Source organism: Thrips palmi, unplaced genomic scaffold (genome assembly GCF_012932325.1).
Source record: "Thrips palmi isolate BJ-2018 unplaced genomic scaffold, TpBJ-2018v1 HiC_scaffold_16, whole genome shotgun sequence".
NCBI lineage: Eukaryota > Metazoa > Arthropoda > Insecta > Thysanoptera > Thripidae > Thrips > Thrips palmi.
Window position 1 is genome coordinate 12659417 of NW_023144625.1, and position 25865 is coordinate 12685281.

A 25865-nucleotide genomic window follows, 5' to 3' on the forward strand; every position below is an offset into this window, starting at 1 on the left:
ACGAGCGCTGGTTTTGAGGCTTTGCTGAGCAAACGGGGACTCGAATAAGACAAGCTCGATCGGCGGGCGATTTGGTATTGACCGTCGATGCCTGCACCTCGTGCTACCTCGTTTTATTCGCTCCATAGCCCAGTGCCCCGTGGCCCTGCCGGCTCTGCCCGCTCTGTCGTGGCCAGCAGGCGATTGGGGGAACAATTGGATTAGTGCGTCGTTGCTTTTTGGCCGCGGGCCAACCAGGGCCGACCACGGCCGAGAGTGGAGAGTGCATGGCAGGCAGGTCGAGCAGCGCGAGGGCAGCTGGACGTAGACGGGTACCACCGGGCGGGGCCCCGGCCTGCCCTGGCCGCCGGCCCTGCCCCGCTTCGGAGCGAACCTCCAAACTAAATTAAACAGGCCGGCTTCAATTTGGAGGAGGAGGCGCGGCGGGCTCCCCGGCTGACACCCGCCCCGCCCCGCCCCGCCCCGCCCCGCCCCGCCCGCGTCCGAGAGAAGGCCGGCCCGGGCCGCCACCCATAACTCTTGGACAGGGCATAAACCATCCCGCTGCAGTCTCGTATGCATAACTCCGAGGCCCCGGCCCCGCGCGCTGCCCTGCTGCCCACCCCGGCCGTTTTCCTGGGCCCCGGAAAAGCGCTCCTTCTCCTCCTCGTCGTTCCTGCGCGCGTTTCCCGACTTCCTTCCCGCGGACTCCGCGAGCGCCGGACGCACCGAGGGGCAATTAGCGCGGCAATTTGTCTAATTGGCGCGAATTCTGCGAGAGGCGTCGGCCGGCCGCCGTCCGGATTCGCGCTCTTGATGTTGTTTTGCTTGCTGCTGTTGTTTTTGTTCGGGGAATCCGGCCGCCGCCGCGGCACGCCACGGCGCGCCATGGCCGCGAGGCGCCGTGCATTTACAGCCCCATTGCGCGCGTTAACAAGCGGCTCGGGTTGCATTCCGGAAGTGGCCGGCCTGCTGGACGGACAAGCCGCGACGCGCTGCTCCGAGTGACGGCCACACAGTGGGCCAGAAGGCCGGTGGAGGAGGCCGAAACTCTAGACGCATTTGGAGCGCCAGAGTCGCTGAACAGGCCTTCTGGCCCACTGTGCAAGGCCGCCGCGGCCGCGGCCACGCCCCGCGCCTGACGGCTCTGTCGCCGTTTGCAGTCATTTTGGCGATGCCTGTTATTAGGCCTGGCGGTTTGAGTGCACTTCAACATCTCTCGGCGTGTGCCGCGTGCCAAGTGTGTGCGAACGGCCCGGGCGTAACTGTCATCTCCCTGGCCTGCTGGCTGCTCTCGACGGCCGCGATGGACGACAGTCACCGCGAGCCGACGACGAAGACGGGAATCGTGTTCCCCGCGGCCACCGCGCGGCCGAGCAGAGCGGCCAGGCAGGGGGAGGCCAGGCCGCCATTTTGAAGGATTGTCACCTGGCGGATCAAATTTCCCCCCTCCGCCGCGCCAGACCCCTCCCATCCCCCCCCCCCTCCCCGCCCCGCCCGCCGCCTCGCGATATGATCAAGAAACAGTTGCATCCCTAATTAATAGGCCTTGTCCAATGGCTGCGGCCGGAAGGTGCGGTGGGAGAGAGACGGAGGCAGGGGGGGGGGGGGGTCACTGGCCCCCGGCAGGAAGAGGGAGACGGAGGGGGCGCTGCAGACACCTGTCTGGCCGGGCCCCGGACTCGCCCTGGGCCCCTTCAAGACCTTCTTCATCAAGCACGACCCTTCCCGGCCGCCCTCATGACCACCGATTAATAAGTGCCGTCTTGCCACCTCCGACCTAATGACAAGGTATTCGTCATCGCTCTGTCGCCCTGCTCGTTTTTACCGCGTTTTTTTTCAAACCGTGCGAAACAAACCCATTTTGTCGGGTGGGCACATCATGGGGGAGGCCGGGAGGCCAAAGGTGCGTGCCGGTGGTGCTGCCGGCGGCGTGGCCTCGGGGCTCGCCGTGGCCACGAAGGGCCCCTCCATGCCCGCGCGTGTGTCGTCCTCCCCCGCCGCATGACCCCCCAGAGACACTATGGGCGGCAATCTCGACCCGTGTGTGTGTGTGCGTGCGTGTGTGTGTGCGTGTGTATGCCTATGCCGCCCCGGTTTTCCCCTCATGCATGTTTTACCCGGGGCGTTTACTCTGCCGGGGTTGCTGGGGGTCAACGGGGGCCGGGGCGCGAGAGACGACGCGGAGGTCACGACGACGGCGTCGTCCTGGAGCAGCGCCGCAGCAGACTCGTTCCGAGAAGTCGTCGCTCTGTCTCTCTCGCGCCGGTGGGGCGTCGCGTGTAGGTGCGAGAGAGACGCGGAATGAGTCCGGCGCAGCCCTTGCCCGATCCGGACCGGAGGATCCGGGAGCCTGGCTTATGAGTGCTTGCGGTTTCCTCAAATTGAAAACAATTAGGATTTGAATACTAATAGGAGCGTTTGTGTGCGCCGGGCGGGCCGCGCTGTGTGCGGAGCGCGGCGCGGCGCGGCGAGGCGGGGCAGCCCTGGGCGGCCCAGGCCCAGGCCCAGGCCCAGGGGGTGGAGGCTGGATTATTCTTTCATAAAAGACTGGCTGCCTAGCGAGCCTCCCCTATTTGCCGCCTGGGTTAGGCCGGGACGAGTTGGTTTTGTTTTGCTTGAGCCGGCCGGCGGGATCGGCGCTGCGAGCGCTGCCTGCGCGTAGGGATGATCGGTAAGGCGATCCGGTGCAACACTGTAACCAACCCCCGGCCCGGGTGCAGGCGGACAGGCGAGCCTGGCGGGGCTGGCAGGCTGGCAGGCAAGCTGGCAGGCCGCGCTGGTGGCGATTTGATTTGATTCCGTTGACAGGCGAGTCGGCAAGTCTTTTGTGTTGCGCAACCGCACCGCGGTGTGGTGTCGTGGTGCGGGGTGGTTTGGATGTGTGCGTGCGTGTGTGTGTGTGGCCGCGCTAGCACACCTTTGTGGAGGTCGGGGGTCCTCCCGGGGTCGGCAGCGGAGTGGTGGCATCGCCCTGACAGAGTCCTGGCGCCTACTGGAGCGGCAACGGGAGGCAAGGCGAGGCATGGCGTGCCGGTCGGACGACCAATCACAACAGGGCGTGCTGCTGCCACTGCGTCGCGGCCCGGTCACACCACTGGTAACACTTAGCGCGGCCAACTGGAGCAGATCACCCACGGCGCTACAAAGGACCCCCTCCTCTCATTAAAAAAAAATACAAAAATAGAAAAAAATTCGAAAGAAGAAAAAATTGGACTTGAGGAGCTCTTGAAACTTTGGACAATGGTCCACCACTGTGGGCTTCTTTACTAGGTGCTTCTAATCACGGCGTCGAAAAAATAAAATAAAATTAGTGTTTCTGGGGATTTTAATGTTTTTTTTGTTTCTACTATCGCCCGGAGCACGCCTTGCGGCCGCGGCGCGTTGCTTCGTGGCGTGGATCAACGATTTATGAAGGGAGTTTTTTGGCCCTCTGTCTCTCTCCTTCTTTCTCTCTCGCGCGCGTCCCGCCCGATGATCTGCTACCGTCTCGCTCGTTCCCTTTTAAATCCTCTCTCGCTCGCTCTCCCTCGGGCCCCGTCGTCGCTCTCCTTCCCTCTCGCATCTCTCATGCACGCGTCAAGGGGGAGCGTTGAACCGTAACCATAAGCACCTCCGGCTATCTGCTTCCAGTACGCCACGCCCCGCCCCTCCTCCTTCTTCTCCAGCGGATGACATGGCCGCGGCATGGCAGCATCGCGCATTCCAGACTCCAGAGCCGCGGGCACGGCGGGCAAAACACTGCTGCAGCGACAGACCGACGTGCCGCGTGAGAAATAATGTGGTGGACGACGTCGGCGACAGACTCATTCCGAGAGTCATCTTCGTCGCTGTCTCTCTCGCACTCATGGGGCATTCCCTATCAGTGCGAGAGAGACAGAGCGACGAAAACGACTCTCGGAATCAGTCGCGAGTGCATCTCCTGAAACAAAAAAACAAGAAACCAAATCAGAGAAAACATGAACCACATTGGCCGGGCGTGAAGCGATCCGTTCTGGAGTGGCTCGGCTCGTCCAGCTCCAGGGCCTCCGGGGCCTCCAGGGCGGGCGCGGGAGGCCTACAATGGATGCGTGCCGGGCCGTGCCGCGGTCGGTCATCAGCGTCGTCTGCTGCACGTGTGCCCGGCCGGACACTGGCCGGACAATGGCGACCTAGGCCCCTCGCCTCGACACTTTATTACTCCCCGGTGCGTAAAAAACAATCGCGCCGAGGCGCCTCCGAAACATGCGGCGGCCGGACCAAAACAGAGAAAAATAAAGAAAGACAGAGAGAGAGAGAGAGGGACAGAAAAAGAAAGGAAGCGAATAAAAGACAACGACGTCGGTGCGTGGAGGCGGCCAGTGCCACGGCAGTGTAGTGCCGCGGTGCCGCGCGCGGGGAGTGCTGGCGATAAAAGGAAATAAAAAATAGGTGGCTGTGAGTAGTGGGCACGCGGGGGCGCTGCGCCCCGCCCCGCCCCGCTCGGCGAGGGGAGGCGTGGCAGGGCAGGGCGGGGCGGGGCGTGGCGGGGGCGGAGTGTTGACGCCGGATAATTACTTGCGTTCCATACAAATACCGCAGCAAATGAGATTCACACCGCACAGAGCACTACCTGGCCACGCCCCGCCACGCCCCGCCTGGGCCAGGATCTCGCGGTTTGGATCGGTTCCGCCAGATTTCGCGCGGTCTCGCCGCGCGCTCATCTTCCTCGCCGCCGAGTGCCTCCTCCTGGTGTCGCGGTGCGCGTGGTGCCGGGCAGGAGGGTCGCCACCGCGCCGTCGTGCTGCGGCGAGGCGGGGAGGGTTGGGGTGGGGTGGGGTTGGGCCGGGTCGGTCGCCGCGGTGTGGCAAGAGGTCGAGCCGTGTCGTCCGCAGGGCAGCACAGCACACAGTGGCGCAAACGCGCGGGCATTAGGGTGGGTCGAAAATCCCAGAATTAAACGGCGTATGGTTTTCTTTGCAGTTGACCATATTAGAAAAGAGATCCCACAATGCTGGGGTCTGGTGACGTCACCTTCCATCTCTTTGGAGGCTCCAAACTTGGGTCTAATAGTGAAAAATGGCACTTTCGGCCCTACAGGGACCAAACCATGGATCGCCCAGGATGCGGCTATCTCGCGATGGGTGCGGAATATGTTCCTTTATATCCCTGCAAAGTCTGGGCGATGTGGCTCGACATCTTGGTTAAGCCCGGGCACTTGTTTTAACGCTAAAACAAAGTTGCAAAACACTAAAAATTGGATTTAAGGGTCTATTGTTTGCTCAAAGGTCCCATATACTGATATGAATGGAAAGGGCTCAAAAAATGCAATTTTTTGGTATATATAATTTTTTGATTGGACGAAAATTGTTGCCAGGGCGAAACTTTACACCTTTCAGCAAAAGCTCAAAAACACTAAAAAGTGATTTTTACGAGAATATGTATTGCCAGTGGATCCAATATGATCATACTGGTCGAAAGATCTAAAAAAATGCAAAATTTTGGTATATAAAGTTTTGTGATTGGACAAAAACTCGAATTGTTGCAAAATAAGTCACAAGCAAAGCGAAGCAAAGCCCTTGTTAGGCAGGAGATGGCCCGACGAACGCTTACACTTTCTTCTATAACTAACAACAAGTCGAGTTTTTGTCCAATCACAAAACTTTATATACCAAAATTTTGCATTTTTATAGATCTTTCGAACGGTATGATCGTATTGGATCCACAGGCAATACATATTCTCGTAAAGATCACTTTTTAGTGTTTTTGAGGTTTTGCTGAAATGTGTAAAGTTACGCCCTGGCAACAATTTTCGTCCGATCACAAAGTTATATATACCAAAAAATTGTATCTTTTGAGCCCTTTCCATTCATATCAGTATATGGGACCTTTGAGCAAACAATAGACCCTTAAATCCAATTTTTAGTGTTTTGCAACTTTGTTTTAGCGTTAAAACAAGTGCCCGGGCTTAACCAAGATGTCGAGCCACATCGCCCAGACTTTGCAGGGATATAAAGGAACATATTCCGCACCCATCGCGAGATAGCCGCATCCTGGGCGATCCATGGTTTGGTCCCTGTAGGGCCAAAGGTGCCATTTTTCACTATTAGACCCAAGTTTGGAGCCTCCAAAGAGATGGAAGGTGACGTCACCAGACCCCAGCATTGTGGGATCTCTTTTCTAATATGGTCAACTGCAAAGAAAACCATACGCCGTTTAATTCTGGGATTTTCGACCCACCCTAGCGGGCATGTATCGTTGTTCTCTTTTTTTCGCGGTGTGGACGGCACTAATGCGGGTGCATTGCATGTTGCGTGTTGCAGGCGGTACGGCACCAAGTGCAGGGGTTGCTGCCAGGGCATCTCGCCCAACGACCTGGTGCGCCGAGCGCGCGACCAGGTGTACCACCTCAACTGCTTCACGTGCATGGTGTGCCGCAAGCAGCTGTCCACCGGCGAGGAGCTGTACGTCCTGGACGACAACAAGTTCATATGCAAGGACGACTACGTCAACGGCAAGGCTCCTGGTGAGTACGAGTTCCTTCTGTGTCGCGCTGTGTGCAGGTTTTCCACAGGTTCCCCGGCGCGGCGACCGGGCGAGCCGCCGCCCCCGCGGCGACGCCCCGCCCCACCCACTCTCCCTGTGCAATAAGCTGCAACTTTGAGGCAGCGTCGCTTGACGGCGGACGTCCCGGCCGGCCTCCCCCTCCATGGGACACTCAGCAGACGTTTTCGTCGCTCTGTCTCTCTCGCACCTATGTGGGACGCCCCACGAGTGCGAGGGAGACAGAGCGACGAAAACGACTCTCGGAACCAGTCTGCAGTGCCGCCAACAAAGAAGACGCGGAGCCTCCTGGCCGACGTCCCCGACGGTCCCCAACGCCACTGCCCTTGTTAGCCTTCAGAGCGATTCTCACGTTTCGGGGTAGTTTCGTTTCTTCTGACTCCTGTGCCCAAACGAGCGCAGATATCGACATGGGGTTTGTTTCTGATGTTAGGGAGGGCCATTGCCCACTAAAAGCACACATTTCGAAAAGTTCACGTTCGTTGGTTTGGTCTACGTAGCGTTTGGAATACCCTAAATGTAACTTCCGTGATTGTCCAAAGAGAACATACTCGAACTTTCCGCCCCCAGTGTGGCGGTGTGGTTCGAAAATGCTGCCAACTGTCGATGGGGATTCGAAGCTTGGCATGTCTCGAGCTAATTTCGACCGAAGACCAATACGCCAGACTTCTTTCAAAGGTACTTATGCTGCAACGAAAAATGTCCTCCGTATATTCAATTTCACTACACAAATTTCGAAAAGGCGGCTCTGGACTTCTCCCCAAGCCAAACTTTAAACTTTCCATGACACAAGCCATCAAAGTGGAGTCCCTGGGATATAATTGCATGGGTCGCGGAAATCTAAGATGCTGTACACGGTCTCAAAGCGGTCTAGAGCATTATAAAATGGCGTGTATCAACAATTACCTGTAACTTCCGTGGCACCCTTTACCCAATGTTGCAGCAGCACTAGGTGAAAAAATTTTCCGCTTAAATGTCGGGCTTAGAGTATCATTTGACCCTGGAACGACTTTTAAGCCACAGCAAGCCCGGGTCAGCCGTTAAAGCCGATTTTCACACTTTGTAACTTCCGTGATAACGTAATTTCCGTGATCAAAACACCCACTAAAACGTATGGGAATACCTTATGGCTCATGTTTTTAGGAAGGTAGTACAAGGTCTTTACTATAAATACCATTGCCATAACTCTAGTATCATCCAGGACCCCAATAATCAGAAAAACTTAATTGGATATTTCTCACTTTCGGCAAATCAGAGACGCCAAAACTACCCCGAAACGTGAGAATCGCTCTTCAAAGCATTGGCTTATTCAGAGACTTATTACGCTTTCATGTGCTGCGGGGCTTATGTCTTTGGCCCTCGGAGGCGGCAGGCGGCACCAGGCAGCGCCCCCATGGGGCTCATAGCAGGGGGAGGGGGAGGGGCTGGCGGTGTGCGATTTTCCAAGCGTCGTCGCGAGGAAAGAAGACCCGGCGCAGGCCGCGTTGGCCGCGTTGGAGGCGGCTCCCAAGATGGCGGCGGAGGACGGCCGGACGGTCGGGCGGCCGGCGGTGGCGGTACGGGGGAATGACACCACGCCGGCACGACGCAAGGAGTCGCGGCGTCGCCCGTCTCTGTCGCACTCACGGGGCGTGGCTCAGGGCCGCAGCGGTGCGAGAGAGACGGAGCGTCGGCGGCGACGACGTCGCGGCGGCGGCGGCGGGCTTTGTTGACAAGAAAATAAGGTGGGCAACGAGACGAAAGGAAAAGAGAAGGGAGAGCAGAGGGCGAAAAAAAGGGTAAGGGGGCGGGCGCGCCTCAGCGAAGGAGCCGGACTTCCTGAGTCGTCTTTCGGTTTTTATTCAGTTTAGTTTGGAGGGTTTCCAGGGGAGAAAAATTGGGAAAGTGTCCGACGAAGGCGCGAGGCAGCGCCAAGGTCGCCGCGAGAAAGCCAGCCAGGGAAATGGATCGGCGCGAGTGGCCAACAGTGTACAGACCGTCTGTACAGTGCAGGGGAAAGGGAGGGGCGACGGGGTGCCGTCATGTCCTGCCGTGCCCCACGGTGCCGTGCCCTGACGGTGCGGTGCCCTTCTCCACCGTCTCCGTTTTTTTCTCCCTCAATGTCACGGCGGCATGATGTCGGCTAAGCTGCACTTCTTTTAGACCTTGTGAGTCGTTGCGCCGTACGGCCGGGCGTCGTCGTCGACGTCGTCATCGTCGTCGTCTTGGTGCTGTCGTGGGTGGACGTGCCCCGCCCCGCCCCGTGGCGTGTCTCCCCTGCGCCCTGCGGCTACCCCGGCCGTTTTCCACATTTCCTGCAGACATAACCTTGCGCGCGTGGCGACCACTTGAAAGACAATGCTCTTGCCGCCGCCGCGCTCCGCCCCCAGCACGACGAGGTTCAAATCGCGCGCGCCGCTGTCCTCTTCTTTTTCGCCCTTTTTCTCGCCCGCAGAACTGGCGCGGCGGAAGGGAGGTGTACTGCAGTGTACTGCGCACGGGGACGGCCCGACGGTCCACTCGTCCAGTCCGTATAGGGGCGTGCGGTGCGGGGCGGGGCGGGGCGGAGGCAGCCGGGGGCCGAGGGGAGCGCTTCGAGTTGCGCGCGATTTTTACGGGGAATGGGAAATCGATGGCCGTCCCTGGCGTCCCTCACCGCACACGTCCGGTTGCGGCCGCGGCTCCGGCAGCTCGGCAGACCGATTCCGAGAGTCGTCTTCGTCGCTCTCGCACCCACGAGCACGCCCCGCGAGTGCGAGAGAGGCAGAGCGACGAAGACGGCTCTCGGAATCAGGCTCTCGGAACGTGGAGCGTGGTCGCGCTGCTACACTGTGCTAGGCTGCGCCTGGCAGGCGGCGTGCGCCCGTCCACCCCTTTGAGGGTGATGCCTGCCTGCCCGCCTGCCCGCCTGGCGGCCTGGCGGCGGTGTGGTTGACAGTCGCTGACGGCGACCCGGTCGTGGCCGCGGGGACCGCCGCGCGAGCTGCGCCTTTCCCAGGCGAGGCCTTCATCGTCGTCGTGGTCGTCGTGGTCGTGCCGCGCATGGGCGCGGCGCACAGCACTGCCGGTGCCCGGGGGCGATGACTGGCCGTGGAGGAAGGTGTCCTGTCCTTCCAGCCGAGACAACGCCTCGCGCCGCGGCATGGCGTGGCGGCCGCGTCGTCACGCACGGCGGCGCCATCTTGGATCGCGCCTTGCCCAGCCGCCCAGCCTTGCCGTGCCGAGTCACCGCCTTCGCGTTTCCCGAGCTTTTGATTCGACCGCCGCGCCGCCGCCGCGTGGTGTCTGGCGGTGTCGCGAGTCGAAGCCGCGCCGGCCGGGCCCGCCTCGCCGCCCAGCCCACGCCTACGCCCGGGCCGACAGGCCGAGAGCAGAGAAAAGAGAGAGAGGCCAAGGAGCAGAATTCGAACTGGAAATAAAACAAGACGTGTTTTGGGTACAAATAGTTGGAAATAATTTGCGGGCCTCTGCGCGTGCCACGCCACCGCGTGTTGGCGTGCCATTGCGGCGACGTGCCGCGGTGCCGCGATGCTCCTGCCCTGCTCCCTCCGGCCCAGGCCCTTGCATAGCGTGAGCCACGGCAGCCCTTCGCCCTGCCTTCGGAGCCTTCGCGGAGCGTGTGAGCGGCCTGACAGAGAGCCCCGCAGCCCCGCGCGCAACAAAACTTTTACCTCTCCCTGCCCTCCCCTTCGGGCCCTTCGCAGGAGAAAAAGAGACAGGCGGGAAGGCAGACAGGCAGGCAGGAAGGCAGACAGACAGGCAGGAAGGCAGACAGACAGGCAGGAAGGCAGACAGACAGGCAGGGAAGGAAAGAACAAAAAAATATTGCAGAGGGAAATATTTATTGTTTCGAGCTGCTTTTGAGTGTAGCGTGGCCCGCAGGCTCCGGCGTGCATTTATTTGTCGCGTGCGATTTCACTGCGGCCATGCGGTACGTTCCCCATCCCGTTTTTGCCGCGCCGCCATGCCGCGGCGGTGCTGGCAGTGTGCTGTGCTGGCAGTGCAGGCGCAGCGCGCAGGCAGAGCCGCGTTTATATTCAATCCGAGCATGAATATGAATCCGAATGTGCGCCTGGGAGGCTCTGCGGCCCGCGCAGTGATTCCGCGCGCGGGTGGCGCTCTCTCTCTGTCTCTCTCGCGCCCGTGCGGCCTTTCGGGACACCCCGCGAGAGCGAGAGAGACAGAGTGACAGGGTGGCGCGGCGTGTTTGGTTCGGCCAGGTCGCCGCGTGCCGCATGGTCGGCCGGTGTCCGAGACTCTCCTTCGTGATTAGCAACAGGCGGGCATCCGGCGCGGCCCCGCGGCGTCCACTGCCCCCTGAGGCCCCCGTCGTGGAGGGGGCACAGCGCAAGGCGGCGCCGCGGGGGTGGAAAAGTGCGCGAGCCACTGCCACCGCCACTGGCGCGGCCCGGGCAGCACTGCCTGGGCCAATTAAAGGTGATGTAGTGCTCGGCGTGTGTGCGGCTTGGCGCGGCGCGGCCCGGCGGCGGAAGCCCGCAGACCCGGTCCGGTACGGCCCGCTGCTGGAGAGGCGCTGGAGCCCCGCTGGAGGCGCGGAGCGGCGCGGCCGGCGCGCTATTGATCCAGGTGCGACGGGGTGGGGCGGCCGGGCCGGGGCTGCCGGGGCTGCCTTAGGCCCGCGGAGGGGCGCAAGTAGACGTCGTAGGCTGCGGGGGTGGCTGGCTGGGGGTGGCGCGGCGTGGCGGCGCGAAGTCCCATCTGGCGGCGCGCGGAGCCCCATCTGTGCGCGCGGCGGCGCGCGGTGTTCGCGGTGTGGTGGACCCGCCGCTGCGCCGCCGCCGTCCAACCCGCGGGCCGCGGGGGCCAAAGCCAAAATCACGCCTCCGAAATGAGGCTGAGGGTCGCGGCAGGGATTTCCCTTTTCACCGCTTCTTCTCCTTCTTCTCCTCCTTTCCGAGGCCGAAAATGAGTCTCGCTCCGGTGGAGCTGTTGGGTCGTAAAAGCGAAGCACGCCGCGCCGGCCGCGCCACTAGGAAACGCGATAGGATGAATGATAAAGGCCGGTAGCGCTTGTGTGTGCGTGTGTGTGAGTGCGGGGACACGGCGGGGACCGGTCAGCTCGCTCCGTCTCTCTCGCACACGCACACACATACGGGGGCCCCCGCGAGGACCCCTAGTGGTGACACCTTCACACCTGAGCGCGCCCCGGCACAGTAGCCATATATTCATACAGGAATCCACTGTGATTTTGTTGTGTGTGTGCGTCTGTGTGTGTGTGTGTCACAGGTCGGCCGGCCGCTACAATTGCATCCATGCAGAGAGTGAGATGATCTCTATCGTTTCATATTATTCAGATGCGCTTTGAAGTGCGCGACGGATTTATGACGTTCTTCTTTCTCTCTCACTCTTTTTGGTCCTTTTTTCTTTATTTTTTTTTACGCCAGTGCCCCGGTCCGGTGGCCCCACCGTGGCGTTATTGTGTCATTTTTGTGCCAGATAGTGAGGCCACGTAACGTATAACGTACGACACGCGTAGATGTCATCTGGGAGTGGGTGGAGTGGAGGGGCCTTGTGTGGCATGGGGTCACTGCAGGCACACTGATTCCGAGAGTCTGTCTCTCTCGCACTCACGGGGCGTCCCGTTTGGTGCGAGAGAGACAGAGCGACGAAAACGACTCTCGGAATCGGTCTGCTGGCCGGGCCAAGGACAGTGTGGACAGCGGCACTGTGTCTGTGAATTTTATTCCGAGCTACACTGTAAAAAAAATAAAATGAAATTCCAACTTGTATTTATTTTATCCGTTTTTATTTTTTCAGGTGAGTTTTTGGGATTACCTTGCGGTCACATACGAAAGGATTCAGTGTCGGTGACGGGTGAGTCGAACCAAAAAATAAAGTCGAAATAAGCACCACCAAGTTTTCGCACCGCCTTCCAAAAATTTTTTTTTGTTTTGTTGGTGGGAAAAGAGTGGCAGCTAAACGCGCGCGCGTGCAGAGAGAGGGCCGCCGCTCCGGCCGCTCCGGCCGCTCTGGTCGGGTAGACACTGACGGATACCTCCTACTATCCCGAAGTGCCGGCACAGCGCAGCACAGCGCAGCAGTGCGGGGTGCCGCTCCCGCTCCGACAGTGCCGTGCCCTTGCCCGCCTTGCTCCGTGCACTCCGTGCGCTATGGCAGGGCAGGGCAGGGCAGGCCAGGCCACGGCGAGCAGCCCACCTGGTGTACCCCGCACCCGCCACCCCCGGGCCACCCTTTGACAAGCCAGCCTCGCCTCCCTCACACCCTCTCGTGAGTGTCAATCAAACTAGCTCGCCGTGTGCCAGCACAGCCAGCCCGACGACTCGCCGTGGGTGTGCACGGCGTTCTGGTGGTGCCGCCGAAAGCGGAAACGCGCGGCAAAATGAATAGACAACCCCCTGTGCCTCTCGAAAGCTGCACGTTGCCGTCAGTCCTGCTTGCCCTTCTCGCTGCGAAAGCGAAAGCTCGGGGACTTAAACGCACGGCCGCGTCGACTCCAGCAGCAGACTAGATTCCGAGAGTCCTTTCCGTCGCTCTGTCCCTCTCGCCCTCACGGGGCGTCCCGTATAGGTGCGAGAAGAGAGACAGAGCGACGAAAAGCAACCTCGGAATCAGTCTGCTGCAGGGCGAACGAGGGGTGGGCGGGCGTCGCGGGGCGTCGCGGCGCGCCCCGGTTGGCGGCTTCGGCGAGAGCGAGAGCGGACATTGGGGAATCAATGAGGCTAACGAAGATAACCGGGCGGCTGATTTACGTCCCTGCTCTCCCTCAAGAAGACCCTGCTCCTGCTGCTGATGCTGGCGGTGGGGAAGGCGCCTCGCCTCGCCTCCCCAGGACGACGACGACGGCGACGGCGACTTCGGGGAGCGAGAGAAAGGGCCGCCAAGTAATTGATAAGGCCGCGAGCATTCGTTACTGCCAGTGTCTTAGGCCCACCGCACACACACACACACACACACGCACACACACACAGTGCAGGGCGGGCGGCGCTACCCGGCGGAATCTCAGACAGGGGGTGGAGTCCGATCAGATAGGGCGGCGTGCGTCGCGTGCGCGCGATCTACTGCTCGCGTGCCGTCGATCTGTGCGCGCGGCCGCTCTCTCTCTCTCTCCCTCTGTCTCTCTTTCTGCCGCGCGGGTGTGTGAGAGAAAGAGAGGGAAGGAGACAGCGCGCCGATTTCGGAACGCGCGCCGGCGGGCCGGGCGAGCCGGGCGGGAGTACGTCCTACTGGGGAGTGCTGGACATGGGGTTGGCACTCGTCAAGGAAGGCGAGGGCCGCGAGGGCGCCGCGCGACGCCGCACTGCAAAAGATAAACGTGGAGGGGGGGAGCGGAGGGGAGGGCCTTATCAGGAGGACGGCAATGTCCCAGAGCAGCGGGGTGGCGCGGCGCTCGCGAGCTACACCGAGAAAAAAAATGTTTTGATATGGAAAATGGCAATTAATTGAGAGTGCTTAAGATGAGAGGGCGGGTGGTGCGCGCGCGCCTTGGAGAAGGGCATGAATATTTTTACCGTCTCTCTTGAGAAGGCGTAAAGAGTACGCGAGGTTCAGGCATTGGCCAAGCAGGAAAAATATTTTGGTCAAAATAAAATGTTTCGTTTGTGTTGGCCGCGGCCTCGCGGGCATCAAGATGATCGAGATGGCAGTGACGGGCACGCGGCGGTGCAGTGCGTGGCCCGCAGGCTGTCTGTCCCTCTCGCACCCCTACGGGACGCCCCGTGAGTGCGAGAGAGGCAGCGAGACGAAAACGACTCTCGGCATCAGGCTGCCGCCCGGATGCCCGGCGCGAGGGTTGAGTCGCCTGCTGCCTGCGCGTCAGGATCGTCAGGACCGTCAGGACCAGGAAGGGAGATAAAGGAGTCTGCGGATTTTAAAGTCCCCGCTCCGCCCTCCGCCGACGGGGAGGGTCGTCACCGTCGGCGTCCCCGGCCCGTCCCCGCCGCGTCCCCGCCGCCGGGCCGCTGGTCGCGGGCCGATTAGGAAAGCCGTTTGTTTAGCCGGCCGCGCCACTATCGCGATGACGCGGCGACGCGGCGCCTCGCTCTAGACGCGCCGATTCCGGCCGCGCCGCGTCACAGTTTGGCGTGACGGCAGTGGCGTGACGAGCGTGACTGATCGAGCGCGTGCTTTGCGGCGCGTGTTGTCTGTCGGCCGCGCCGCCCCGTGCGCCCTGGTGCGCTCTGCGGACTCGCCCTGTCTCTCTCGTGCTCGTGGGGCATGCGCTGCGGCTGCGAGAGAGACAGAGCGACGAAAACGACTCTCGGAACCAGTCTGCTGGTGCCGGGCCGCGATGGATGCGTCGCCGTGCCGCCGTGCCGCCGTGCCACCCACCCCGCGCAGGTGTCTGTCTGTCTGTCGGACGTCTGTGGGACCGGCGAATGCCAAACGGTCTGCCCACCACCCGCGCGCGCTCACAGAAACAGAGAGAGAGAGAGAGAGAGGTGCAGCGTGTCGCGAGGGTGTCACGGCCGAGTGGGCCGGCGGGCTGCCGACCTGGGACGTCTGGAACACAGTCCCAATAAGCGGCGATTATGATGAGAGGGGGCCCGGGCACCGGCAGGGCACGGCACGGCCACTGGCACCGCCACTTACGCGGACGGGGAAATAATGACGATGATTACCGATGTGACGTCACGGCGTCATTCCAGCAGCGCGACCCTCTCCAGGCCGCCGCATCCGAAGCCAGCACGTGTGCGGCGGCACCGCGGCGGCGGCCAACTGGCGAGCGGTCGTCGTTTTCACGGTGGAGTGGCGTGGACCCGACGCCATTCACAAAAAAATTGAATAAAATAAAGGCCCAGAGTATGGAAAACGATTGTTCTTATGGAAGGTGAAAAAGTTTTGTGTGGCGTTGGGGTAGGCCCGTCTCGTTTGCCGGTGTATGTGTGTGGGAGAGGGAGGGGGGAGGGATTCGCTGGCGCCTGATGCGCTTTGCCGGGCTGCCGGTGGCGGGCCGTGCAAACAACACCTTTTGCTCCGCATTGGCGGGGGCGGCGGGGCCTAGGCGTGGTTCGCCACACGTATTGATAGACGCGCGCGCTCGGTTTGGCTCCCCAAACACACTCATACACGCCGATGCACATTCACACACACACACACACACACGCAGGCATTGACACGCCCCGCTCCTCCATCAACATCAACACCGCATGATCACATCACACTTGGTCGGGCTGATTGGCACGGAGGGGTCGCGCCGTCGGTTTGCGTTTCGAAAACACTGCCGTGCGCCCCGCCGCCGCGCCCCGCCCTCCGCGGCCCAGCTGGACAGGAACCGTGCCGCTCCGTGTGAGGCCATCCCGGGGCGCGCTCACACCTGAGGCGCTAACGCGCCGTGACATGTATACATTTCGCGCCAACTGGCGGCCCGGCGGCCCCGCGTCCGCGTGCTTGGGCCGTGCTTTTGTCTGGCCGGGCGACAATGCGGTTCTGCCGGGCTGGCCGTGTGTTTGCCTCCTGGTTAGCCAGCCGCGAGGACTGCCGGCCCGACGGACTATGTATGACGGGTCGGACGGACGGTCGGACGGGTCTCGGCCGGATTGTCGGATCGGATCATCCCCCCGGGCTGTGTTCCCAGAAACGAAAACTTTGGCCCCCGTGCACGGACGGCATGCCATGCCATGCAGCTCCGTGGTGCAGCTGTGTGAAAAGCCCTTCCGGGTGACTGGCGACGCTCAAAGAGGCTGCCTGCCTGCCTGTCCGGCGCGCCTACATGCTCGCATAGAGTCGGCCGCCAGCTCGGTCGGACTGGCCGCCGGAAACGCGCGTCTTCGTGCACTTGGTGCTCGGCCGCACTGGAAAACGAGTGCGGAAAAGGCGGGAAATCGCCCGGACGAGCTGGGCGCACGCTGGACGGAGCTCTGTCTCGGTCGATCTAGAGAGCAGCGCGGTGTGGGTGGTCGCGCAGCCACCGCATTCCTAACCCTGCGGCCCCCTACGATTACCTTGTGTCGCTGTCTGTCTGTCTGTCTGTCTGTCTGTCTGTCTGTCTGTCTGTCTGTCTGTCTGTCTGTCTGTCTGTCTGTCTGTCTGTCTGTCTGTCTGTCTGTCTGTCTGTCTGTCTGTCTGTCTGTCTGTCTGTCTGTCTGTCTGTCTGTCTGTCCGTCCGCCTTCTTTTTCGCCACCGCCGTCACACGTCACTGCATCCTGGCCAAACAGCGGCGACCGTGATAATCTGCGATAGCACAACATGTAGGAGCCCCTGACTCTGGCTGGGCTGGGCCGGGCCGCGGAGCCGACAGCCCGCCGTCAACAAACCCGACGTGCACGACGAGCGGGGGGATCGGGGACCGACGGGGACCCGGCTGCAGCCCACACACTACGTACTACTGGATACCCGGTTACCTGTGCTCGCCGCCCCCCGGCCCCACCCCCGGCCCGCCCCCCGGCCCGCCCCCGGCCTGGGGGCTGCACGCGATCGCCCGGGGCCGGGGGTGGGGCTGGGAGGCGGGCCGGGGTCGGTGAGTAAGCACGTTTTTGGGAGTCATTGTCGGGCTAACTAGGTGATGGCCCTGTTGTTATTGAGACGCATCTTGACGCGCTACCGTGCCGCGCGTGCTGCATAACCCCTTCATTCGGCCACCCGCCGTTTAGCGCCCCCTTCGTCGCTCTGTCTCTCTCGCGCCTAGACGGAGCGCCTATGAGTGCGAGAGGGACAGAGCGACGAAAGCGGCTCTGCTGCCGGTTTACGCGGCCCATTGACGCCGTCCTGGTTGGTCCTGGCGTCCGTCGGTGTGGCGTCGTTGTGTCGTTGTCGCGTCATGGACGGTCCTCCAGGCCCACCGGGCCCACCCCCGCCGCGGGGCGCCGCCGGCCGCCAGGGCGAGAAGCGCGCAAGTGCGCGCGGCGAGGGGCGTAGATACGGCAGTGTCGCGGACGGCGGACCGCGGGGAGGTGCGCGGCAGCGCGGCGACAGCGTAAGCCTCTTAGCGCCACAAAGGAGCCCCGTATCGGTAGCCCGTCGGGATGAGCCAGCAGTCACTGAGCCAGGAACCTTGCCCCCCCCCCCCTTCTTTCATTCTTCTCCTTCTTCCTCCTCGTTTCCTCTTCTTCTTTTCCTGCTTTCTTCATTTCTTCTTCTTTGCTTGTTGTGTCCGCAGTGATACGGCGGCGTTAACGAGGGCCCAAAGTGACCGCCTACTCGCCACGGGTCGTTGTGTTCATACGTAGTCGGCGGTATTGGCAGTCGCACCTGCGAATAGCGCGCGGGGGCCGTCGGGCCGTTGAAGGGCCGCGCCGTGTCCTGCGGATAACGACCGTGCCTAATCCGGGTCCCTCTGGTCGCGCACGCGCTCGGGGCGCTGAAACGCGCGCTGAAATTCCTCCCCTCCTCTCTCTCGCGCTCACTTCGCGCCTGTGTTGCGTACGGCCCGCTCGTTCCTAACTGCAGCTGCCGAAAAAAAAAAGATGACAATAAAAATGATGTGACGCGGCGTGGATGGAAATAAATCCGGAGAGCGTGTGTGGAGTGTGGCCGGTGTGGCTCGGGGCGAGAGGGCACCAAACATATTACCGCCGGACACAATGTAAATTTGACAACCTCCCGATGCTGGGGGTTTTCATACCCCTTTCTTATGGCTGTGTCCGCGCGCGGCTGCCGAGGCCCCAAATCACTCGGTACCTTTCTGTGTGTGTGTGTTTTGTCACCCAACAAGTGTTGAGCTGCTTTGAGCGCGCGCGGTTTGAATGGGGGGAGCATTAAAAGGCGTAAGGCGTACGACAGATCGTCGAGTAATGAAGGACGAAAAAGAAAGAAGCCGTACTTTATGTACTAACCACTTCATCTTTATTCGTGGCTCTGGCTGCTTTGGCGCGCCGTGGCCAGGCCTGCCTCGGCACGTACACAGGGAATAAATTATTATAAGTGGTTTGAGTCGTCGCCGCGCTGCTCCGCGCCGTCTGACCGTCCGCCCCGCCGGGTCGCTGGCGGTCGCTGGGCTTGTTTGCAAATCCTTCAGTCTGGCCGCGCTGCCGCGCCCTGCCTGCACCCCGCGCCCCGTCATGTCCGCGGGGCTGAATGAGTTGGGGAGGGGCGCTGTGCTGGCCCGCGCTCGCATGGCTCCAGACGCCAGGCAGGCAGGCGGGCCCCAGCCACCCCGTTTGGAAAGACGGTGAATTAGTGATGGGGCGCCGGCCCGGCCCGCCAAAGACCCGTTGTTCAAATAAGGGCGGACTTTAAACCTTTCAAAGAATGCGGCGGGGGGAATCCGATGAGAGAGAGAGAGAAGACAGAGAGAGAGGTTGGGGCGCGCGCACACTCACACACGCACTCACTCACACAGCGCAGAGGGAACGCACGGACACTCACCACCCGCGGCGCGGCGTACCCGCAGAGCCCGCAGGCACGTATGAAAAATATAAATTATACCAGAAAGAGGTTGTAAGCTGTGGGAACTTTGGGAGCGGGGCGGGGGTGCCGACGCCGGTGCGGTAGGCCCGTTCCGAGTGCGGTGGACACCCACCAACCAACACACACACACGCACACACGGCCCCAACCACCCGCACCACACACACACACAGACTCAAGCATGTGCCGCCGCCGACCTCTTCCGTTGTGTTTCCACAAAAGTACAAAGCAAGCCCCCCGCCGGCGAGAAATCTGCACTCGCATGAAATATTGAGGTCGAGCCGGAGCAGGGGTGCCCCAGGTACGATATTCAGCTGGCGCGCCGGGCCGCATCTGTGTGCATCTGCCGGGGCGGGGCGGGGCGGGGCGGGGCGGGGCGGAGTGCAGCTGATGCGGCCAGCTGATGCCCGGCGAGGGTAGCGGCTAGGGCGGCCGCCGGCGCAGCGTCCCGCAGCCGCCAGGGCGCAGCTAGGCGCAGCGGGGCCACACAGTGGGGCCACCGGGTTAGGCCGGGTTAGGCCGACACCATCAATCGGACACGTGGGGCCGGCTGGCTGGCTGGCTAATGATGAGGACTTTCAGCGAGTCGGCGCGGTTCACAGTGTGCTGCGCGCTGCTCTGCGGGGGGCGGCGCGGCGGCGCGGTCAAGACGGACCGCCGCGACCCTCGGCTCGCCCTCGGCCCTCGCGGTGGCGGTGGCCATTTTGCAGTGCAGGGAACATGTGGCTTGTGGCGCACGCTGTCCGACCTATAAACTAACCCCAACCCCAACCCCGGCGCGGCCAGGCAGGGCTGGCAGCAGGGCCGGCCGCCACCCCCAGCAGGCGGCGGGGCCGGCCGGTCTGGCGGGGCTGGCAGCCAGCAAGGGCTGGTGGGAGAGATAGCGGCGTCCTTGGGTCGCGGCGGCGGCGGTGGCGGCCGTCTTCGATCCGAAGAAAGGGGGAGGGGCCGCCGGGGGCCGCGGAGGAGAGGTCCTGGAGTTCCGCGGTCGCACCGCACCATGGTGGCACCATGGTGGCACCATGGTGGCACCGTGGTGGCACCCAGCAAACACTCGTCGTGTTTTCCTTGCCCTCCGCTTTGAAAACGCCACGCCGAGCGCGCGGGGAAACACTGGCACACTGTCAGTCTGGAGGAGAGGCGCTGCCGCGGCCGTGCTGGACTCGACTGGAAGCCGCGTCGTCGGCGTGGTCGGGCGCGACAGCGTCTCGCTCCGCCGCGGCGGCAGCGGCACTCCAGCGGCAGTACCATTTGTTTACGTCACGGCAATCTCCTTCATCAAAAGAACATTTGACAGATGAGGGTGTGTGAGTCAATGATGGCCCGGCGGCCGCCCCGCCCTGCCCCGCCCCGCCCCGAATCCGAGCACCGAGCCCCGGCACCAGACGGCGCGCGATCAAACTTTTAGCGCGGATTGTGCCCGTGTCCGTGTCCTTGCCCCCTATTGGGGCGTAACGTTTTTACAGACTCCCTCTCTGGCTGGCTCGCGGCGGGGCGGCGGCGGGCGGCTGGCCACTCGGATACAAAAGGCTGGCCGCCGGGCTGGCCGCCGGGCTGGCCGTGCGACAACTTGTTTGCGGCCAGTTCCGCACGGGGAGCACGAAGATCGCTGTTTATTTTGGCCGTGCCGGCCGTGCTGGGGGCGGCGTGGGGAGGGAGGGGAGGGGAGGCGAGGAAGCGGAGCCGTTCGGTTCGGCCCGTAAAGTGGGAGTGCGCTCGGACCAAAGATTCGCACCCAGCGCGGCCAGCAGCCCACTCATTCCGAGAGTCCTTTTCGTCGCTCTGTCTCTCTCTCGCACTTGTGGGGCGTCCTCATGAGTGCGAGAGAGACAGAGCGACGAAAAGGACTCTCGGAGTGAGTCCTGCCTGCAGCACCCCCCGGTGGGTGCCGGGCCCGGGCCGGCGAGGCGGGCACACTGTGCTGCCGCGCGCACTGCTGAGCCCCGAGCCCCCCAAGCCCAGCCAACGAGCGGCCCGAACCGATCCGAAGCCGAACGGCCGCGCTCGGCTCGCTCGGCTCCTCGCTCCCAATTTATGGCAGAATCCAGAGGAAAAATGTTATGATCCGGAACAATCTCTGAAGTGACCGCGCCGCCTCGGCCTGGCCGGGCGTGGTGGTGGCGGTGGAGGGGGGAGTCATTAATTGCGGATATGCAACGTGTTTATAGAGATGTGATAGAGCCGCGCGGACGTTCCGAGCCGAGTTTATGGGCCGGTGTCACCGCGTGCGTGTGTGTGTGTGCGTGTGTGCGTGCGCGTCGGCGACGTCGGTGATGTGATGCAGGACGCGGCGCTGGGGGTCCTCGCGGTCCTCGCTGACAGTAATTCTTCATTACGGTGCGTTTTGCGGGAGAGAGAGAGAGAACGGGGTCGTTGTCGAATTCTTTCGATTCTTTTCTGGGCGTGGACGCGCGGAATGGAGTCGTCGATCCGCGGCGGCGCTGTCCAGCGGACTGTCCACGCGGTGTCACAGTCCTCGCCGATAATCGGGACATCTGTTTTCTTTCCGCGCGCCCCGCCGCCCCGCCGCCCCGGCCGTCGGACTGGCCGGCTTCGCCTCGGCCGCGTCGTCGGCGAGGCGCGGACGTGACGGCGATCCGCTTGACGGCGTCCCCGTGGCGGTGGCGGCGGTGCGGTCGGCGGTAGGGACTCACTCCCCTCGACGCGCTGCCGCGCCGCCCCGCGCCGACGCCTTATCACAATGGCTGGCTGGACACCGTGTCCGCGACACGCTGGACGCGGACAGCTGGGGTCATTGCGCCGCCTGCGCCGCCAGCACCGCGTCACCGCGAGGTGGCCGTCGTGGCCGCGCCGAGGGCCTCGGCCGCCTCCAGCGCGACGCCTCGGCCGGCCTCGGCCACGACGCGCGGGGGGCCACTGTCAGACGCCCCGACACTCTCTCGCACTCGTGGGGCGTCCCGCCTAGGTGCGAGAGAGGCGCGGGCGACGAAAACGACTCTCGGAATCAGTTTGGAGGCCCCGCCCGGCTCGTGTGGGTTCTCATGGCGTTCATTACCCGGACGAGGGCACATTTATCACGCATTGTCCCTCCCGGGCCTCTCGGCCGGGCCGGGCCGGGCCGGGGCCAGGCCGCTCGGGATGCGACGCGAGTCGGACGCGAGGGTGGCGGTGCCGTGCCAGTCGGACTGAGACTGATAGCTCAATGAAGGCCTCCGTCGCGTCGCCAGGGCCTGGCAGGCCTGGTCGCCCTCCACTGCTTCTCGTCCGGGGCTTGCAGGGCAGGGTTCGCAAGGCGCGGCGCGAACCTGCCCCACGACGTCTCATTCCTCGTGTGTGTGTGTGTGTGTGTGTGTGTGTGTGTGTGTGTGTGTGTGTGTGTGTGTGTGTGTGTGTGTGAGTGTGTGAGTGAGTGAGTGTGCGCACTGCCCCTTACCTGCGATTCTTTGAATCGGATGATCGGGGCTCTCTCGCCCGGCTGGCTTTGTGTGCCCCGGCGTTGCCTGGCGTTGCGTTGCGCTTTTGTATATTTGGCCCTTTATGCGTGGCCCGACTTGGGAGCGACTGGAAGAAAGCTGGTCGTGCGAGGACTGCGAGGGGGAGTCGGTTTATGCTGTCATTTCTGTCAGGCGGGAAGACCAGCGCGCAAGGTGCGGCGGCCTGGCGGCCCGGCGGGGCTGCCGGCCCCGGAGTGGCAGTGGCACACACACTGGAAATTTTTATACTTTTCCCCGTTCCGCATCCGTCCTTTGTATTTGTCGCAGGCGGTGACATAACCTACAATGTTTATAAGGCATCGACGCGGCCGCGCGGCGCGCTCACAAAAGGCGGGAGAGGGGCCGGCAGGGCCGTCAGGGCCTTGGCCAGGCCGCCGTCGGGGCTCCTTCAAATTTTTACGATTTTTCTTCCCTGGCCGAGCCGGGGCAGTCAGCCGGTCGCCGGCGCGCTGGCGCGCTCTCGCTCGCTCTCGGCCGCCGTCGCCGCCGTCCTCGTTGTGGTTGTTTTATCGATTTGGCATGCCGTGGCCGCGGGTAAGCGGCCCGCAGTAACCGACCGAAATACGACGTCTTTGAACGGCGAGCCGCGGAGCCGCGCTGCGTTTGCTTGCGTGCCATGGAAATGCCGCCAGTGCGAGCATGCTCGCCAAATACGGAACTAGACACGGCGATATTTCGGACGGACAGACGGACAGACAGGCAGACAGACAGGCGGGCAGTCGGACGGAAGGACGCGCAGGGAGGGGCCCTCCTCGTGGTCCTCCTGTCCCACACCGCGGACGGACGACGGGACGAACGCACCGAACTGTCCTGCGGCATTTTTACGGTCCCATTTTTGATCGTAAAAATTTGGAGTTTAGTTGCGTTTCTTCCTCCTTTTTCCCTATCATTTAGGACCGCGCGCGGCGCGGCGGACCGGAGGAGGGGGGGGGACCGAACGCGTATGCATATAAGGTATGTCATAAATTGTTTGACTTGTGCCTGGCCGGTCGCCAGCAGGTCGCCTCGCCGCGCCGCGCCAGCCCCGGACAAAAGGGCCTCGAAATGTTGAATGAATTTCACGTGGCTCAATGAAAGTGTCCCGGGCTGTCCGCCGCCCGACCCCCCGGCCCCCCCGACCGCCCCGACCGCCCCGCGACGGGCTCGCGAGGGGGCGCGCCATTCGAATCAGTTTGCCGGCCGGTGGGACGGGACAGGACAGGGCGTCCAGTTCTTTATCGGGGCTGGCCCACTGTGGGCTGGCCCATGGCCGCGGCGTCGCTGGGGACACGGCGAGTCGGAGGCACCCAGCAGTTCATCAAAGGCGCGGGCCTATGCATTCGGCCCCGCGAATCGTATACAGCGACCAGGCAGCGAGTGACGACAGGCCCGACAGCCCGACAGGCACATGCCGACGCCTGGCAGGGCCTGCCTCCGCGCCGCGGGCTGCCTCGCTCAGCCGGGCTGCGGGCTGATGCCGAGAGTCTTCTTCGCTCTGTCTCTCTCGCTCTCGTGGGGCGCCCCGCATGGGTGCGAGAGAGACAGAGCGATGGAAAGGGCTCTCAGCCTGCCGGAGGGCCGCGGCTTGCCTTACCGCGGACGCGGCGCGGTCGTGGCGGAGGGCCCCGCGGGGGGTCCCCAACGGGAGTGTTTCACACGGCCCTGCAGCCCGCGGAGGGGGGCCCTGCCGGCCCTGCCTGCGGGGGCCCTTGTGCGGGGCCTTGTGGGGCACAGTAGGGCCCCTCGGCAGGCACCCGCGGGCCCCTCCCCCTCGCCCCGCTTCGCCCCGCGCGCCGCGCCGCGGCCGGGGTCATACATTACCGGGCTTGTTACCGAACCGAATCGCGCAACAACACACCGACCGTCAGCAGAACAAATTCGCTAAAAAGACGTAAATTTAGGGAGGGCGGCGAGGCGAGGCGCGGCGAGGCGCGCGGCGCGTCGATGGCCCATCGGCCGCCCATTGGGCCTTCGGTCTGCGGGACGGTCCAATTACGGTGCAGGCACTCGCCGAGCCGGGATTGCACGCAAGCGTCTTTTTTCAGCGGGCTGGATGAATTAGAACGCCACTGCACTGGAAGGGCGCGGCGCGGCGTGCACTCTATGGACTCTCCAGCAGCGCAAGCGGCGCTCATCGCCGCCGAGCCGGCCGTTAAAATAATCGCTGCCGCGCGTGTGTGTTTTATTTATTCATTTCCCCTCTTTTTTCCCCCGGCGAGTTGTCTAACTTTTGCGACACGGGTGCGAACGTGGTTATCCTCCTGCTGCTACGTATATTAGCTCCGTGCGTCTGGATGGCTGGAGGCTGGCTGCTCGCAAGCGAGTCCCTGATACAAGTTGACGCCTCTGAGACTGCGCGATGATGTAGCCGTGCCCCGCTTCCCCTCCCCCTTCCCCCGCCTTAAGAACTAAAGTCGAAACTGGATTTATGAAATATTCATAACCGGCGTATCTGCCTGCTGTCCTGTCCAACTGCAGACGGCCCGGGGCCGGCCGGGCTGGCCTAAGGCCCTCTCCGACTGGGCCCGGTCGCCGTCCCGGTGCCCGTCCGGTTGCAGGCGGGCAAGTGCGTCGGCGCGGGGTGCGAGTTGCGTGGCTCTGCGGCGAGCCGCCCTGCCGCCCTGCGGCGCGGCCAGAGTTCTCCGTAAGGTGATGGTGGCCGTCGTCTTCCCCGCCGCCCCTCCCCGCGGTCACTTCTCACTGTTCTGTTTGGATTGCACACGATGGCGCGGGCTTGGCGGGCCTCGCTGACAAGTAGTGGAATGGTACGTGTGGCAGGCCTGCTGCAAAAGGCCGCGCGTACTCTGTTATAAATAATGCGCGTTTTGTTTTCCCTCTCGATTTGTTTTCGATTCCGCTTCGGCGGCGCGCGGCCGCGAGATGCGGTGGTTCTCGGCGGCGTGCGGTCGCGGCCCGTCACGCCTCGTTTCCCTTCGACACCCGCGATCGTCGTGATCGTGCGCGTGCGACGCGGGTTCGACTCCCACCTGCCGCAAGGCCGGCGGTAATTTTTTTTTCCTTCGTTTTTGTCTCGGTGGTGATTTATCGGGAGGAAGTATGAGAAATTGTGGCGGCGGCCGCACGTCGTTTCATGCGCCGGAGTTTGTCGTCTTGCCGCCCCTCTTGCTGGCCGGCGCGGCACGGCGGTGAGAAAAAATTACTCGGCGTGGAATGATCGTACATGAAAAATGGGTGGAGGCAGTGGGGCTTTGTTTCGGTGCCGCCCGTCCATGATTCACGTCACGCTGCCGAGAGCGGCCACAGGGCGGCCACAGGGCGGCCACAGGGCGGCCACAGGGCGCGGGAAACATCCCGAAGGTCTCCCATTTTCACGCACGCACGAGGGAATTTCCCGGCGAGACGGTGGTCAACCTGGTCGCCATCGTGGGGCGCTTCTTGTCGCGGAGCCGGCCGCACGACGCGCTGCTGGTGCTGCTGCCGCCCTGGCGACCGCCCCCCAGGCGCTGGCTGGCTGCGCTGGCGCGGCGGCCAGGTGTGCGATGTTATCTGGAGCAGCACTCGGAGTGCCTGGAGCTCGAGCACGGCCTGGCATGGCCTCGGCCGGGAGCTCCGATTGGTGCTCGGTGTCCCCTCCGCCATCACGCGCGGCCACGCGGCCCTCCTC

The 25865-nt window shown here is 62.8% G+C and overlaps 1 protein-coding gene across 3 annotated transcripts in view; it reads left to right on the forward strand.

Moving 5' to 3' along the window:
• The window catches only part of LOC117642667 (LIM/homeobox protein Lhx1), a 49408-nt gene that overhangs the window by 11537 nt on the left and 12006 nt on the right, over positions 1-25865 (forward strand). For all 3 annotated transcript variants that reach the window (XM_034381081.1, XM_034381080.1, XM_034381082.1), the window contains exon 3: positions 6261-6463. In XM_034381081.1, the coding sequence (XP_034236972.1) occupies positions 6261-6463 (203 nt within the window). The remainder of the gene's footprint in view (positions 1-6260; positions 6464-25865) is intronic.